Source organism: Heloderma suspectum, chromosome 2 (assembly GCF_057233095.1).
Source record: "Heloderma suspectum isolate Gila_16-S chromosome 2, 16-S_ref, whole genome shotgun sequence".
Classification (NCBI taxonomy): domain Eukaryota; kingdom Metazoa; phylum Chordata; class Lepidosauria; order Squamata; family Helodermatidae; genus Heloderma; species Heloderma suspectum.
This window is the reverse complement of record NC_139459.1, coordinates 158,121,970-158,140,887: the sequence shown is the minus strand read 5'-3', so window position 1 is coordinate 158,140,887 and position 18,918 is coordinate 158,121,970. Positions and strand designations below refer to the sequence as shown.

At 43.5% G+C, this 18,918-nt stretch overlaps 1 protein-coding gene across 13 annotated transcripts in view; it reads right to left on the bottom strand.

Annotated features, from left to right (window-relative positions):
- Positions 1-18,918, bottom strand: part of POLQ (DNA polymerase theta) — a 196,084-nt gene that overhangs the window by 7,348 nt on the left and 169,818 nt on the right. For 7 of the 13 annotated variants that reach the window (XR_014787901.1, XM_084835354.1, XM_084835358.1 and 4 more), the window contains 2 exons: positions 17,457-17,581; positions 5,289-5,442 (listed from right to left, as the gene is read on the bottom strand). Coding sequence is in view for 8 of the 13 variants with exons in the window: in XM_084835354.1 (XP_084691480.1) it covers positions 5,289-5,442; positions 17,457-17,581 (279 nt within the window). In the remaining 5 variants the exon portion in view is untranslated. Of the gene's footprint in view, positions 1-1,273; positions 1,432-1,567; positions 1,624-5,288; positions 5,443-17,456; positions 17,582-18,918 lie in introns of those variants that run through there. The other 6 variants (XR_014787899.1, XM_084835357.1, XR_014787897.1 and 3 more) reach the window with 5 other exon arrangements.

The window sequence follows — 18,918 nt, the reverse complement described above, 5'->3', positions numbered from 1 at the left end:
GTAGCATGTCTGTTTACATTCCCTCATTAGCATGTTCTTTGTTCTTTTCAAGGAAATCAAAGGCTTTGCTTGGCAAACACTAATGTTCTCTATAATGTGCCAATGCTGCATTTTTATGCTTCCCTATAAGCTATTTGTCATGTGATTGCATGTTGAACTACAGTTTAACCAGCTAGATGTTGTTTTATTAAGTTTTTCAGAAGATCAGTACGTTTTGTTTGTCGAGTTTTGTTAAAACTTTGTTTACTTGGATATTCCTTATCTATTAGTTGTTTGCTCTGTACACAAGAGTCCCCTTCAGTTCTGTTTTAATCTGAGAAACTGCCCATATGGGAGATTGTGCCTGAGAGCTCTAGGGTGAGAACTATAATATTTTAAGTCAATATTTTTGCAGATGGTTTTCTACATAGTTCCCAAATTTTCTTATGGTCAAACCCAAAAAATGAATCTCTTTGGAACTGAAATGTGTGTCAGACTGAATATTATCAACTACGGAATTTGCAGATCTGAAGACATTCTTCAAATCTACTTCACTCCCCGCTCCATACAAAAAAAATCAATGTACCTGTACCAGCAGAGCAGATTTTCACTAAAAGAGTTTGCAGGGGAAACAATATCGTTCTCAAAGATCCCCATATACATTGGCTATCTCCAGTGCCATAGGGACCAGGCCACAAAACTCCCTCCACATTTATGGACCTACAGATCCGTCTATACAACTTTTGAAAGACTGATTTTACAGAGCCTAGAAAAAAATTGAGGCATCAGCTCTCAGTACAGAGGTGTTTTTTTGACAGTCCCCAAGAATATGGTGCACATTCAAAAATGAAAGACCTTGAATCTAATCAGCACAATTAAGCTGAAATATTTGAGGACAAATGTATATTTAATACTGCAAATTAAATATGTCACCAATTGCAGGATTTATCCTGGAGACATAACTTTTCAGAGATCTCTGCGGGCAATTTTTTAAAAAATCTTAAGAATGAAGGGGTATGGCCTGATTACTCTCAGCAGCTGTGTGGGTGGGCTCTGTTTCTTGTCTCCTAGCTGAGCAGTAACACCGCCCAGCAACACCCCCTAGCACACGCCCACACAAAGCAGGACAAAGTGCTAAAGGGGCGGAAATGGTGACTTCAGTCACAAGTGCAGAAAACGCTGAGTTTTCCCCATTCTCAGATAACACGGAAAGAGGGAGTGGAAGTTGTGAGATAGCAGCAGGGGAGCAGCGGTAAAAGCTCCCATGAAAACCAGTGATTAAAAAAGAACGAACCTGCTAAAAAACTCAGGTGTGAAGAGAGCCCAGGAGTCCTGCTTCAGACATGGTAAGCTTTTCTTCTTAAAGAACGTAACATAACATAATATGCTCCCAATTAGTGTAGCTTCATCAGGAGGGCATTTCATACAGGAGGATGAGCTTGGTAGCTCCATCTTGGGTAAAATAAATGGAGCAAAGAATAAAAGGAACATAGTGGATGAAACTTTGACAACCAAATGGCCAATTTTTCAAGGGAGCATGATGTAGTAGGGGACTTCAATTTCCCCGATATTTGTTGGCAGACAAATTCTGCAAAACATGGCCCCTCCAGGAAATTCCTGACTTGTGCGGCGGATAACTTCATCCTACAGAAAGCAGAGGAAAGATCGGCTATCCTTGACTTGTTCCTAACCAACAGTGGACTTAGTGGTTAAAATAGCAGTTAGGGGAACTCTGGGAGAAACTGACCATGTGATACTTAAGTTCTTGGTTCTTGGTTCTAAAAGAAGCAAAAGTGTAGCCAAATGCATACCCTGGATTTTAGGAAAGCTGATTTTAATGAACTCAGAACAATGATCAGTAAGGTCCCATGGCAAGCGACGCTAACAAGAAAGGGAGTCCAAGATGGGTGGGAGTTCTTAAAAAGGAAATTCTCAAGGCACAATTACAAACAATTCCAACAAGAAAAAAGCAGAAGACAACAGAAGAAGCCAGTGGGGCTTCACAAAAAGCTTAGAGATGACCTGAAAACAAAAAAGGACACATATAGGAAGTGGAAAGAAGGCCAAGCTGCAAAGGCAGAGTACAGGCAGGTAGCACAGAATTGCAAGGATGGTGGCAGGAAGGCTAAACCTGAGAACAAGCTGAGGTTAACGAGGGATGCTAAAAGCAACAAAAAGGATTTCTTCAGCTACGTGCATAGTAAAAGAAAGACATGTTGGTTCACCTATTCAGTAAGGATGGCAAAATGATAACAGATGGCAAGGAAAAGGCAGAAGTGCTCAATTCCTACTTTGGCTCAGTCTTCTCCTGAAAGAGGATCTTTAACCCCCATTCCGCCTGGCAAAGGTGAAGTACAAGCTGAAGGGGCAGGATTGCGGCTTGAGACTGATAGGTCAATATGGTCACCTAATTACTTTGAATGAGTTCAGATCTCCAGGGCCAGATGAACTGCACCCTAGAGTAATCAAGGAACTGGCAGAAGAACTCTCAGTCACTGCCAAATAAGCTGTACCCACTGACTTAGCTAACCTTTTACCCAGCCAATATCGACGCCAAATGTGTTGAATTTGTCACTATCACTATTATATGTGCTCATGTATGAGGAAATGTGAACCTGGATTTAACCCAAGCTGGCACCTGGATTTAACTCAGACAGATAAAATAGAAGTTTATTATTTACAAGATGTTGTTTCGGTGTTGTAGATGTCACTATTGTTTTCACAGATGCTGTTTATTAACCTTAGCCTGCCTCACTACCCCCTAAAACCCTCTGCTTCATCCAAGGTGGTGCTCCACCAAACTCCAAACCCCCATCCAAAACCAACCCTAAACTGAAAAAAACTCAGCTGTCATCACTCACTCCCGCCCTCCCTCCAGGTAGAACTAAAACAGCCAACCACACACGAGCCCTATCCTGCCCATAGTTAACCCTTTCTCACCTATACATACATTTCCTGCAAAACATTAATATTAATACAACAAAACAGCTTAACATAACAAGTAGGTGATTCTCTCACAATAGCAGGTGATTTTGTCATAGAGTCACTCTGGATTTGGAGAATAAACCACTCAGTCTGTAAGTGGATAGATGTCACATTCCTAGATTGTTATGAAGATGTGAAGACTCTAGAAAGGGCCACGGCTTGGAGACCCACAGGCTCACAGTGGATGGACTCTCAGAACTTTTGAGAAATCCTGGAGAACAGGTTAAGCACCAGAGGAGGGCAAAAGTTGTTGCTCTCTTCAAAAAGTGCAAAAAAGGAAGATCTGAGGAATTATAGACCAGTCAGTCTGACACCAATACCTGGGAAGATTCTGGAGCAGATTATAAACTGCTCAATCTGTAAGCACCTTGATACTAATGCAGTGATCACTAGAAACCAGCATGGATTTGTCAAGAATGAGTCCTGCCAGACTAATCTTATTTCAGTTTTTGATCAGGGTAACTTCCATAGTAGTTCATGGAAATATATCTTGATTTCAGCAAGGCATTTGACAAAGTGCCCCATGATATTCTGATTAGCAAGATGTGGGCTGGATAGCACTACTACCAGGTATCACCACTGCCTTGGGAACCATTCTCAAAGAGTGCTTATCAATGGTTCCTCATCAAACTGGGGGGAGGTCTCGAGAGAGGTGCCACAAGGTTCCATCCTGGGCCTGTACTCTTCAACACTGATATTAATGACCTGGAGGAAGAGGTGGAGGGAATGCTTAACAGATTTACAGATGACACAGAATTGGGTGGGATAGCTAACACAAGAAGACAGAAACAAAATGCAAAATGATCTTGGAAGGTTAGAAAACTGGGCAGGATATAACAGAATGAAATTTAACAGAGACAAGTGCAAAGTTTTTCATTTAGGATATAAGATGGGGGATAGCTGGCTTGACAACCATACATGTGGAAAGGATCTTGGAATTGTAGTCGATTGTAGTCAATCACAAGCCGAATATGAGTCAGCAGTGTGATGCGACTTCAAAAAAGGCAACTGGAGTTTTAGGTTGCATCAACGGAAGTATAGTTTCTAAATCATGGGAAGTAATAGTTCCACTCTAATCTGCGCTAGTCAGACTCACCTCAAATATTGTGTCCAGTTCTGGACACTACACTTTAAGAAGGATTCAGATAAACTGGAATGAGTTCAGAGAAGGGCAACAAAGATGATCACGGGACTAGAAACTAAGTCCTATGAGGAAAGATGGAATGAACTAGGTATGTTTAGCCTTGAGAAGACTGAGCGGGGATATGATAGCACTTTTCAAATACATGTTTGAATTTGAAATACATGGTACTCACACAGAAGGGGGCCACAATGTGTTCTCTATCACTGTAGGACACAAAACAGTGAGCTTAAGTTACAGGAAGGTGGATTTTGGTTGCGCATCAGGAAAAACTTCCTAACAGTCAGAGCAATCAGACAATGGAACCAACTGCCTAGGAAGATGGTGGGCTTTCCATTGCTGGAGGTATTCAAGCAAAAACTGGACAGCCATCAGGGATGCTTTAAAGGCTGGACAGCCATCAGAGATTCCTGCACTGAGCACGAGCTTGGACTTAATGGCTTAAATGACCCCTTCCAACTCTATGATTCTATGTAAACAAGATCTCAAGATAATTTAACAGATATTGATCCCAAGACAGCCCACCCATCATCTGGGAATAATTTGCTTAGATGCAACTTGAAACAAAACCCCAATTGTGTTCATACATGGCCATCAACTTGGAATTGGGTGTCTCACCTAGGGATGTCAGAGAAATCCGCTGCGAATTCAAATGAGGCCGGATTCTTTGGAATCCGGCCTCAGGAATCCACAGCGGATCAGGACCACTTACCTCTGCTCCAGCAGGACTGGAGGTGGAACGGCACTAGGCTGCTTCTTGCCAGCCAGAGCTGTTCTCCTCCCTGCCGATCGCCATGTCTTTAAAAAAAAAAGAAGGCGATTGGCAGGATGTGCCGATAGACTTAAGATGCAAATAAAGCCATGAATCTTGCGTCTAAGTCTATGGGCACATCCTGCCAATCACTTTTTTTTTTTTAAAGACATGGCGATCAGCAGGGAGGAGGCGAATGGATCTGGCCAGCAGGAGGGAAGGTAAGCAGCCCCCCAAGCCGGTCCCCCCCCCCCGAATCCTCACGGAGCAGAGCTGCTCCGGAGGATTCGAGGGGGGAGGAACAGATCGCCTCCCCGCCCCCATATTCCCCACCGGAATTGACGGTGGGGAATCCATACACCTCTAGTCTCACCAACATTTTTAGATTTGGAACATTTGCTACCATATATAAAGCCAGAGAGGAAATCCTACCTGTCCATTCTTTCTGGAATGAGTTCTCCAAGTGTCCATAAGATTTTACTGCTGAAGGTAAAGCTTCTAGTTGCCTCTGAACGTTCACTGTAGCTGTTTTGACAATATCTGCTGCAGAGCCCTGGACAACAGTGTTGACAGCCTGCCTCTCTGCCTGAAGTTTACAAAACACAGAACAAGCAGCATAGACTAATTATTTTAAAAAGCTGGACATGTTTATTTTATTCCAGTAATCAGGAACAGGCAACACAAGGGTTCTTTTCCTTTCTGAAAGTAGACGTAAATAATAATTGGTTTTCAGGGAATTGTACCTCAAACCTGGATAAATGGGGCAATCAATGAAGCAGTGAGCAAAACCTTGCAGAAAGCAAATAATCCTTAATAATTTATTCATAATATGAAGTCAAACTAATTGCAAAAGAAACCAAACCTGTGTTAATTCTTACATAGTCTATGCTCTGGAAACCTCTAGATTACTGCAGTTTGGGGCTGCCTTTGAAGGTGGTTCAGAAGCTGCAGCTGGTGCAAAATGTAGCAGCCAGACTAGAACAGGGACTAGAAATTCCGATCATATTACACTTGCATCTAGCCCACTTGCACTGGCTGCCTGAACATTTCTGGGCTCGACTCAAGGGGCTGGTTTTGACCTATAAAGCCTTACATGGCTTGGGACTGCAGTACCTGGCAGAGGGCTTCTCCCAGCATGAACCAACCTGTTCCTCTGAAGGAGCTTGGAAAGTGACAACAAAGGAGCAGCCCTCAATTATGGAATGATCTCCCCAACGAGGCCCACCTGGCGCCAAGATTGTCATCTTTTTGGTGCCAGTTTATAAGACCAGTTTATGGGGGATACTTGGCTATGGGGAATACTTGACACAACAACACCACAAGCAAGAAGGATCTTGGAATTGTTGTCAATCACAAGATGAATATGAGCCAACAATGTGATGTGGCTGCAAAAAAGGCAAATGCCATTTTGGGCTGCATTAATAGAAGCATAGTTTCCAAATCCCAGGAAATACTAGTTCCCCTATACTCAGCACTGCTTAGGCCTTATCTGGAGTACTGTGTCCAGTTCTGAGCACCACACTTTAAGAAGGATGCAGACAAACTGGAGAGGGTTCAGAGGAGGGCAACAAAGATGATCAGGGGACTGGAAACAAAGCCCTATGAAGAGAGACTGAAATAGCTGGGGATGTTTAGCCTTGAGAAGAGAAGACTGAGGGGAGATATGATAACGTATGATAGCGTGTGAAGAGAAGACTGAGGGGAGATATGATAGCGCTCTTCAAGTACTGGAAAGGTTGTCACAGACAGGAAGGCCAGGATCTCTTCTTGATCATGCCAGAGTGCAGGACATGGAATACTGGGCTCAAGTTACAGGAAGCCAGAAAAACCTCCTGATTGTTAGAGCAATATGACAGTGGAACGAATTACCTAGGGAGGTGGTGGGCTCTCCCACACTGAAGGCATTCAAGACGAGGCTGGACAGCCATCTGTCAGGGATGCTCTGATTTGGATTCCTGCACTGAGCAGGGGGTTGGACTCAATGGCCTTGTAGGCTCCTTCCAACCCTACTATTCTATGATTCTATGACCCTGCTCTTAGGCATTTGGCCGCACATGATGAGGTTTTAATTGGGTCCTGGGATGTCTTATTGTTGATTGTTAAAAGTGTGTGTGTGTGTGTGTGTGTGTGTGTGGTTTTTGTTTATATGTTTGTATGTAAATAGTTTTTATATTATGTACAAAGTTGTATTTTTAAGGTTTTTAATCTTTGTAAACTGCCAAGGGAGCTTTGGTGGTATAGAAATGTAGTTAATGAAATGAAATACAAGCAATGTCTTGAACATATTAAAAAAATCTAAAAAATTATAGTTGGGGGAATATTTCCAAAAGTGGAGATTTCAAAGATGACCAACACTCTAATGTGATCTAGCATGGAATTTCAGCAATACATACAATCATGTGCATCAACAACATGCATTTATTGCTTTCCCCTTTCAATAAGTACATGTAATTCTGTGAAAGTAACAAGTTTTGTGACACCTTAAAGTAGGGGTGCAAAAAATGTGGGCCCTGAGCCCCACAGCCCTAGCATCTACTGCTGGAAAAAAGAAAAGAAATAGAGGAAAAATGCTCTAGGAATGGGCTCTATGATTCCTGCCATAGAAGTTTCATTCCTAGAACATCCTAGGAAGCAAACCTCAAAGGTTCCTGCCTGATTACTAGGATGCTCCAGGGATGCTCTAGAAATGAGGCTTTTATGACAGGAGCCATAGAACTCTTGGAGTGGGGGGTGGGGATGGTGGTGGTGGAGGGAAGGGCTGTGAGTAGGTGTGTGCATGGGTGAGTGAGTGGGGGGGGAGTGACTGTGAGTGAGTGAGGGGGCAGTTTGTGTGCATAGCAGGACACCAGCCCTTGTCAGATTACTCCCATGAATGTAGTACAAGTTGCCCATCACTGTCTTAAGTTTTTTTTACATTTTTTTTTAGTAAATGAGTGGTGTGTGTGAGAGAGAGAAAGTGAAAGAGAGAGAATGTGCATCTGCATGTATCTGCCACCCAACTCTTCATAAAAACAGATGTCTTGTTTTGTGCAACTCTCCTCCACCTCCTCCTTGTTATGCACAAGCTGTCATTGTAGCCTCCCCATAACTTCATTTGTGCCAAGAGTTCACCAGGATTCAGCCAATGAGTCTGTTTTCAAAACTAGGGCTACGTTATAGAGAAACTCTGAGCATGTACTAAGTGCCTTTCCCTCACTACTGAAGCTAGAGTTCATGCAAAACAACAGCAGCAACCCACAAATGATAAAACATGCATTGGACTGAGCTGAAGGGGTAGTCAATTCATTAGACAAAATTGGGTAGGCACTGTATTAAGCTTGAAGTACTAGCTCAGGACTTATTTCTGAGTAAACATGCAGAAGATCACGCTGCAAACCTCCCTGCAAAAGTAACTTGTGTTGGAATCCTATGCACACTTTCCTGAGGGTAAGCCACATTAAACATAATGGGACTTCTCAGTAGGCATACAAATTAGCAATCCCCTCCACTTAAAAAACAAATCAAAACCTATTTTTATTAAAGCTTTCTCTTCATAGGAACATAGGAAGCTGCCTTATACCTTGTCAGACCTTGAGTCCATCTAGCCTGTTGACACTGACTGGCAGCAAAATCTCCAGAGTTTCTTTTTTTTTTAATACTTTTTATTTATTTTGTCTTTATAAATGAAACAATACCAACAACCTGATCAATAACTACAATTTCCCAACAATACTTTTAAAAAAGGAAATTCTCAAGGCACAATTACAAACAATTCCAACAAGAAGAAAAGGTGGAAGAGAACAGAAGAAGCCAATGTGGCTTCACAACAAGCTTAGAGATGACCTGAAAATGAAAAAGGACACATATAGGCAGTGGAAAGAAGGCCAAGTAACAAAGGAAGAGTAAAGGCAGGTAGCACAGAATTGCAGGGATGACGTCAGGAAGGCTAAAGCTGAGAACGACCTGAGACTAATCTCAGGGATGCTAAAAACAATAAAAAGGCTTTCTTCAGCTATGTGCAAAGTAACAGACAGAGGAACGAAATGGCGGTTCAGCTACTAAATAAGGATGGCAAAATGATAACAGATGACAAAGAAAAGGCAGAGGTGCTCAATTCCTACTTTGGCTCAGTCTTCTCCCAAAAGAGGGTCTATGACCCCCCTGGCAAAGGCGAAGTACAGGTTGAAGGGGTAGGATTGCAGCTTGAAATCGATAGGCATATGGTCAAGGAACACCTAATTACTTTGAATGAATTCATATCTCCAGCACCAGATGAACTGCACCCTAGAGTAATCAAGGAACTGGCAGAAGAACTCTCAGAACCACTGTCTATTCTCTTTCAGAAATCCTGGAGGACGGGTGAAGTGCCAGATGACTGGATGTGGTCCCTATCTTCAAAAAGGGTAAAAAGCTAATGTGGTCCCTATCTTCAAAAAGGATAAAAGGGAGGAACCTGGGAACTACAGACCAGTCAGTCTGACATCAATCCCGGGGAAAATTCTGGAGCAGATGATAAAACAATCCATCTGTAAGCATCATGAAAACAGTGCAGTGATTACTTGAAGCCAACATGGATTTGTCAAAAACAAGTCCTGCAAGACAAATCTGATCTCATTTGTTGATCAAGTAACCTCCCTTGTGGACCGTGGGAATGCTGTGGACATAATATGCCTTGACTTCAGAAAAGCTTTCGACAAAGTGCCCCATGATATCCTGATGAGCAAACTAGCTCAAAGTGGGCTAGATGAAACAACGATCCGGTGGTTCCACAGTTGGCTACAGAATCGGACTCAAAGAGTGCTTATCAATAGGACCTTCTCAAACTGGGGAGAGGTAAAGAGTCGGGTACCGCAGGGCTCAGTCCTGGGCCCAGTGCTCTTCAACATTTTTATTAATGACTTGGAGGAGGAGGTGCTGGGAATGCTGATCAAATTTGCAGATAACACAAAATTGGGCGGAATACCTAATACCTTGGAAGACAGAAACAAAATTCAAAGTGATCTGGATAGACTGGAGCACTGGGCAGAAAACAGAATGACATTTAATAGGGATAAATGCCAAGTTCTGCACCTAGGAAAAAGAAACCAAATGCACAATTACAAGATGGGGGATACGTGGCTCAACAACGCTACAAATGAGAAGAATCTTGGAATTGCTGTAGATCACAAGCTGAGTATGAGCCAACAATGTGATGTGGCTGCAAAAAGTCAAATGCCATTTTGGGCTGCATTAATAGAAGCATAGCTTCCAAATCCCAGGGAGTACTAGTTCCCCTCTACTCAGCACTGCTTAGGCCTCATCTGGAGTACTGTGTCCAGTTCTGGGCACCACACTTTTAGAAGGATGCAGACAAACTGGAGAGGGTTCAGAGGAGGGCAACAAAGATGATCAGGGGACTGGAAACAAAGCCCTATGAAGAGAGACTGAAAGAACTGGGTATGTTTAAATGCCATCTGAAGAAGAGAAGACTGAGGGGAGATATGATAGCGCTCTTCAAGTACTTGAAAGGTTGTCACACAGAGGAAGGCCAGGATCTCTTCTCCATCATCCCAGAGTGCAGGACACGGAATAATGGGCTCAATTTACAGGAAACCAGATTCTGGCTGAACATCAGGAAAAACTTCCTGACTGTTAGAGCAATACGACAATGGAACCAATTGCCTAGAGAGGTGGTGGGCTCTCCCATAGTGGTGGCGTTCAAGACGAGGCTGGACAGCAATCTGTCAGGGATGCTCTGACTTGGATTCCTGCATTGAGCAGGGGGTTGGACTCGATGGCCTTGTAGGCCTCTTCCAACCCTATTATTCTATGATTCTATGATCTTTTGAGCTGTCCCAATTGCTTTTTTTTTCTTTTTTTTTTACATTTTCCCATTGGATGGGAAACAAAAACAATGCACTGGGAAACAAAAACAGCCATAACTGTTTTAGTTTGTATGATAAATACATGAAATGTGGAGACCCATGGAGATGATTGAACCTGCCCAATTTCAGGTAGTTAGGTCCAGTGGCTTTTCTGCTAGTCACAGGTAATATTTGCTATTTTCAAAAAAATCAGTCAGAGCAAAGAGTTATAATTTTTTTGTGCTTCCACACAAGCCCATAGAGTTTGGGGACCTGGCAGCCCCTATGGAGCTGACTGAACCTACCAGATTTCAGTTAGGTCCAATAGTCTTTGTGCTAGCCATGCATAAAGTTTCCTTTTCTCAAAGACTAAAACGAAAAGTAAAAACTGTCAAGCCACACAGGGGGTTAGAGAACATTGGGGCCCAGATAGTTTTCTCATCCATCCTTCCAGCAGTTAGAAGAGGGATAGAAAGGGAATGAAAAATACTCCGGGTGAATGACCGGCTACGAAGGTGGTGCCGACGAGAGAAATTTGGATTCTGGGACCACAAGCTATACTTCCTGGAAGATGGACTATTGGCAAGGGACGGGTTGCACCTCACAAAGGCTGGGGAGAACGTGTTTGGCCACAGCATGAAGAACTTTATCAGGGGGGCTTTAAATTGAATCCTATGGGGAAGGGAGACGTAAAGTTGGGGGTAACAATGGACGAAGGCTTATGCATTGTAACCAAGAGAACAGCTCCAATAGCGCCCAATAACAGTCTTCACAAACATGTAGGAAGAAAGCCAGACCATGAAGCACATGGTCTTCGATGTCTATATATATCGAAGCCCAGAGTATGGGAAACAAACAAAACGAACTCCAACTCTTAATACAGGAGGGAAATTCTGACTTGATGGGTGTAACTGAGACTTGGTGGGATGACTCTCATGACTGGTATACAGCAATTGAAGGATATAACTTATTCAAAAAGAACAGGAGGAACAGAAAGGGAGGTGGGGTTGCACTATATGTGAAAATACATATCTCTGCACAGAAATACAGCAGGATGAGCTTGGTAGCCCCATCGAGAGCATCTGGGTTAAAATAAATGCAGCAAAGAATAAAAGGAACATGGTGGTCAGAGTCTACTACCAGCCACCCAATCAAGGAGAAGACGAGGATGAAACTTTTGAAAAGCAAACAGCCAATGTTTCAAGGAAGCATGATGTAGTAGTAATGGGGGACTTCAATTTCCCTGATATTTGTTGGGAGACAAATTCTGCAAAACATGGCCCATCCAGGAAATTCTTGACTTGTGTGGTGGATAACTTCCTCCTACAGAAAGTAGAGGTAGGAACTAGAGGATCGGCTATCCTTGACTTGATCCTAACCAACAGAGATGACTTAGTGGGTAAAGCAGCAGTTACAGGAACTCTGGGGGAAAGCAACCATGTTATACTTGAGTTCTTGGTTCTAAAGGAAGCAAAAGCCGAGTGTAGCCAAACCCGTACCCTGCATTTTAGGAAAGCTGATTTTAATAAACTCAGAACAATGATCAATACGGTCCCATGGCAAGCGACTCTAATGAGAAAAGGAGTCCAAGATGAGTGGGAGCTTTTAAAAAAGGAAATTATCAAGGCACAATGACAAACAATTCCAACAAGAAAAAAAAGCAGAACACAACAGAAGAAGCCAATATGGCTTCACAAAAAGCTTAGAGATGACCTGAAAACAAAAAAGTACATATACAGGATGTGGAAGGAAGGCCAAGCAACAAAGGAAGAGTACAGGCACGTAGCACAGAATTGCAGGGAATTCTGCAAAGGGATGTCAGAGAATTTTGCCACAAATCTCGGGGAGGCCGAATGCCAGCGCATTCGGCCTCCCGAAATCGGTGGCGAAACAGTCTGCCCCCCGCCCCCCCCCGGACGGGACTTACCTTCGGCGAATCTTCCTGGCGGTGGCGGCTCCAGCGGCGGTTTAGCGGCGGTTTGGCGGCGGCGGCTGGTCTTCCGACCAGCTGCCGCTGCCGCCATTTCCAGTTTTAAAAAAAACAAAACATGATAGGCTACATAAAGATTTACGTAGCCTATCACGGCTAGATTTTTAAAAAAACACCGTGATAGGCTACGTAAATGTTTACGTAGCCTATCACGGCTGATTTAAAAGAAAAGAAAAACCGCGCGTATGCAAATGGCGGCGCCCATGGGCGCCGCCATTTGCGTTCCTTATTTTGGCACGTCTTAGTCTACGTAAACATTTATGTAGACTAAGACGGCGAAAATAAGGGGAACGCAAATAGTCACGCTATTTGCGTTCCCCTTATTTTCGCTGTCTTAGTCTACATAAATGTCTACGTAGACTAAGACGTGCCAAAATAAGGAACGCAAATTTGTGTACACGCATTTGTTTGTTTTTCTTTTAAATCAGCCAGGATAGCCTATGTAAACATTTACGTAGCCTATCACGGCTGACTGCAGGGATGCAAACGGCGGCAGCTATGGCCACCGCCATTTGCGGAGCCAGATGGCCAGGATTCGGGGCGGGGGAGGGACGGAGCACCTCCCTCCCGGCCAGAATTTTGAGGGGGAGGGACGGAGCGCCCCCCCCGGCCAGAATTTCGGGGGGGAGGGACGGAGCGCCTCCCCCCCACCGCGAATGTCACCCTTTGAAAAGGTAACTGACTTTCGTACATCCCTAATTCTGCATCAAGAAGGCTAAAGCTGAGAATGAGCTTAGGTTAGTGAAGGATTGTTGCTAAAAGCAACAAAAAAGCTTTATTCAGCTATCTGCATAGTAAAAGACAGAGGAAAGAAATGGTGGTTCAGCTATTAAATAAGGATGGCAAAATGATAACAGATGACAAAGAAAAGGCAGACGTGCTCAATTCCTACTTTGGCTCAGTCCTCTCCGAAAAGAGGGTCTGTGACCCCCCCAGTAAAGGCAAAGTACAGGCTGAAGGGGCAGGAGTGCAGCTTGAGATCGAAAGGAATATGGTCAAGGAACAACTAATTACTTTGAATGAGTTCAAATCTCCAGGGCCAGATGAAATGCATCCTAGAGTAATAATGGAAATGGCAGAAGAACTCTCAGAACCTCTGTCTATTATCTGTAAGAAATCATGGAGGACGGGTGAAGTGCCAGATGACTGGAGGAGGGCTAATGTTGTCTCTATCTTCAAAAAGGGTAAAAAGGAGGAACCTGGGAACTACAGACCAGACAGTCTGACATCAATCCCTGGGAAAATTCTGCAGCAGATGATAAAGCAATCCATCTGGAAGCGCCTTGAAAACAAAGCAGTGATTACTCGAAACAAAAATAGATTTGTCAAAAACAAATCCTGCCAGATGAATCTGATCTCATTTGTTGATCAAGTAACCTCCCTTGTGGACTGTGGGCATGCTGTGGATATAATATACCTGAACTTCAGCAAAGCTTTCGACAAAGTGCCCCATGATATCCTGTTTTGCAAACTTGCTCAAAGTGGGCTAGATGAAACAACGATGAATACAGAATCGGCCTCAAAAGTGCTTATTAATGGGCTCTTCTCAAACTGGGGAGAGGTAACGCGCTCAGTCCTGGGCCCAGTGCTCTTCAACATTTTTATTAATGACTTGGAAGAGGAGGTGCAGGGAATGCTGATCAAATTTGCAGATGACACCATATTGGGTGGGATAGCTAATACCTAGAAGGATCTTGGAATTGTTGTAGATCACAAGCTGAATATGAGCCAACAGTGTGATGTGGCTGCAAAAAAGGCAAATGCTATTTTGGGCTGCATCATAGAAGCATCGCTTCCAAATCCCAGGAAGTACTAGTTCCCCTCTACTCAGCACTGGTTAGGCCTCATCTTGAGTACTGTGTCCAGTTCTGGGCACCTCACTTTAAGAAGGATGCAGACAAGCTGGAGAGGGTTCAGAGGAGGGCAACAAAGATGATCAGGGGACTGGAAACATCCCTATGAAGGGAGACTGAAAGAACTGGGCGTGTTCAGCCTTGAGAAGGAGGAGATAGAGCTCTTCAAATACTTGAGGGGAGATATGATAATACTTGATAGGGATGTCAGAGAACTCCGCCACGGATCTCGGTGAGGCCAAATGCCAGTGCATTCGGCCCCCGAAATCTGTGGCAGAACGAAGCCCCCCGCCCCACCACCCCGCAAAAGGCACACGAAATGGGACACTTACCTGGTGCCGTTACCAAATCCTAACCAGAAACCCTAACCAGGCCAGCTCCGCTCCACGGCAGCTCCGCGAAGCCGCCGGCTGGGTGCATTTGTAGGCGCTGTGTGGAGCCTGTGGATGCAAATGGCGGCTATGGCGGCCTCCATTTGTGTTCCTGTTTTTTTGCCGTGATAGGCTATATAAATAATTATGTAGCGACCGCCATTTGCGCCCCTGTCTTTCGCCGTGATAGGCTATGTAAATATTTACGTAGCCTATCACAGCCTCCGCACGGATGCAAATGGCGTCCCTGCATTAGCCATGTTAGCCGTAAATACTTACGTAGCCTAAACAGGAACACAAATGGCAGCCGCCATAGCCACTGCCATTTGCGTCCACAGGCTCCACACAGCGCCTACGAATGCACCCGGCCAGCGGCTCTGCGGAGCTGCCATGGAGCGGAGCCGGCCTGGTTAGGATTTCGGGGGGAGGTGCAGAGCACCTCCCCCCCACCGCAAATCACCCCATCAAAAAGGTAAGTGATTTTCATACATCCCTAGTACTTGAAAGGTTGTCACAGAGAGGAAGGCCAGGATCTCTTCTCGATCATCCCACAGGGATGCTCTGACTTGCATTCCTGCATTGAGCAGGGGGTTTGACTTGATGGCCCTTCCAACCCAGTTCTATGATTCTACTGTAAGTAAATAAACAAACAAACAAATAAATAACACTCGAGAAAGTTCTCAATTATGCTGCAGTGGCAGTAGTCAAAGAGAAACTAAGGAGAAAGGTGGGAGCCTTGGCCTCTGGGCATATCCAGAACAGGCTCATTGCCTGTTCTGGATGGGGCTGCACTCCCTCTGAAAGATCAGGTTAATCGACTAGAGGTATTCCATCACTGTTGCTGGAGGCCTAAGCGGCTTGGAGCATCTTCTACCAGCTTCGGCTGGTTCACCAGCTAGGGCCTCTCCTGGACAGGGATAGCTTGGCCATGGTGGTTCAGGCACTAGTAATCTCAAGATTGCTATGTGCTCTATTACTGCAATGTGCCCTTAAGGCTTCTCCAGAAGCTGGAGCAAGTGCAGAATGCAGCAGCTCAGCTTTTGTCAGGAGCTGCCCCTTTTCAGCATGCAACTCCTTTACTGAGGGAACTGCACTGGTTGCCTATTTGCTACAGGGTTTAAGGTTTTGCTATTAGTATATAAAGCCCTAACCAGCTTGAGACCAGGATACCTGAGGGAGTGCTTTGGCCCCTATCTACCTGCCTGGTCACTGAGGTCATCAGAAGGCATGCTCATGGTGGTTCTGCACGGTCCTATGGCCCAACTGGAGTCCACTGAACAGCCTTCAGTGTGGTGGCCCCTTCTTTACGGAACTCCCTGCCTCTGGAAGTCAGGCAGGTGACAACACTGTGATGTTTCCAGCGCCTCCTGAAAACAGCTTTATTCCAGAAAGCCTTCCTTGACTAACCAGCCAAGTTCTGTTGAAGGCTCTGTGAAGGTGCAGAACCCATATGTGTGATGCACAGAGACCACAAAGAAGAATGTTTCAATGCTAGTAATAATAACTTGGCTGAAGCTGCTTTAAGGTGATGGAAGTCAAAATAAGCAAAAGAGTAGCTGTCCTCCACAGACACACTATTCAAATGTCAGCAAATTCTGCCCATTTTCATAAAAGCACCACATTTACATTTATTACAAATTTACATAGTGATTATTTTCATATATGGGGGATGTGTTATTGCACATATAAGTGCAGCCAACTGAACATGGTGTAACACACTGTGACTAATAAATCTTATGCTTTTTCATAAAAGCACTCAATCTACAACATTTGTTGTAAATACATAACTATTATTATCAAATATGGAGGTGTGGTATTGTACATTTGTGTCCATGGCAGCCAAAAATAATTAAAACACCAGGATAGCTTTGAACAATCATATGAATGTGATTTTTTGTTTAATGTGATGCATGCACAAAATCTCATAGAAATAGGTAGAACTTTAGGTGCATATTGTTAAAAGTGATACTTATTTTTAATTTAACGAACAGCTGTTCTGCAGCATTCCCTCTCAAGCGCACAGAGCAGGGCTTGGAAAGTTAACATTTTTGCACTTGCTGCACCTCAGACATCCTTTTGTGCAGCCACAAGATAGCTTAATTATGTTATGAACTGTAGGCATATCATCTTGTTATGTATTTATAACACTGTGTGCTATACCATGCTCAACTGACTGTCATGCACACACATGTGCAATGCAATGTGCCTCCATATCTGAAAATGATCATTGTCATTTCATAGCACTGGTGCTTTTATGGAAAAAAAATCTTATGAGTTACTGAGAATTGTTAAGAGAAACATTTATGTACCGCTGTTTTCCTCTGCTATTGCTTGCAATGTGGAAAAAGGTATTTCAGTCCATGACAGACCGTACAGCCCAAAGGTTGTCTAACACATACCTGACAATGGAAACCACTGACTATATCTGCAAACTAAATGTAAGAAGGTACACCTTGGAACAGACACAGTAATCTAACACCAATACCATTGAGAAATAAAGCATGGTTAACTGCATTTCTCCTCAACTAAGTTATAGTATTTTTACAAAATGTTTCTCAGCCTACCTGAGCCTTCTTGTAAGGGTTTGACTCATTAATTGTTGGCAGGTATCTACGCCGTCCCATGATTGTCTGTACAAACCCATTCTGGCTGCACTTCTTTACTGTCTCTCTCAGGAATTTTTGAATACCTTTAAAGTAGTGTTGCAAAATTTCTAGTTTAGCTATCAGTTCATGATTTACATATAAATTTATGATTATTACATGTGTGAAGGAGACAAATCCCAATGTCTCTGCAAGGTAGGACTAGCCAAACCTGGCCTCAAGTCCCCAGACATACCCAGTAGCCACCCTCCTAGGCCAAGAAGCACTGAAATTAGCACTGAGGTTATGCAGAAGGAAACACACCAACCTTAAGTTGGGTAAATCTTTATTAAGATAGAGAGGGGAAGGGAAGGGTGGAGGGAGTAAATTGTACAAAGGGGTACAAAGATGAAGTATTACAACACAAGAGACATAGAGAGCCTTTTAACCCCACATGCCCAAGCAAAAACAATAAAACTGGCTAGCCTATCCAAAGTATGGGTCTCCCGGGATAGAATCCAGCCATTGAACTAGGTCCAGGAACCACCATGACGAAGGGAGACACCACACCTCTGCCTCAGCCCTCCTTTTAAGGCCTAGGCCTAGCAACCCAGGTCAGATTCCTTTAGCCACTTACCAGCTCAGTCCCTGGGTGGACCAGGGACTTCTGGAAGAGGCAGGATCTCCTCACCCAACCGAGCTGTTGTTGCTTTCCAATTAACAAGAACTGAGCCTGGCCTTGAGCAGCAGGGCCAAGGAGCTTCCCTGATAACGCACTCCCAGGTGGTTACATAAGATGTAAAAGCTGTGCCCAGTTACATGGTAGAAAAAGAGGCCACTATTCTTGGCAACATGCATATACTGATATTTCATACTAGACACTTTGGTATCAATATGTTTCAAAATCTCCATCTCCCTCATCCCACCAGTCATTTCCTGCAGCTTAAAATGAGACAATCTTCCTCATTTATTATGTTATTTAAATCTTAAGCTAAAGTTGTCATATTCTACAGAGATGGTAGTTATAATATGGAACATATTTTGATTTTCTAAACTGAGAGCATTATACTGAACACTGCAAAGTTAGAATGTTGAATGACAGTTATGCAAAAGGAATGGTGCAACAGCTTAGATCTAGAGGCAGACAAAAACTGCAAAAGCGTCTGAGTGGGAAAGTGCTCGAGGCAAGAAAAGGAATAAGGTTCTAGTAATTTTTATTTACCCAATCTGACATTTTTATAAAATGGGGAACAAGATTTGTTAGCAGGAGAAACTACTGATAAAATAATGTAATTCAAAACATCTCTTTGCTATTTTCACAATATTCACTAAACGTACTTTAACAAAATAGGTGTGTTAAATTTTTAACCTGTGTTTAAAATTTTATCATATAATTCTACCACGATATATAATAAATCTACATACTTAAGTGACATTTCCATTA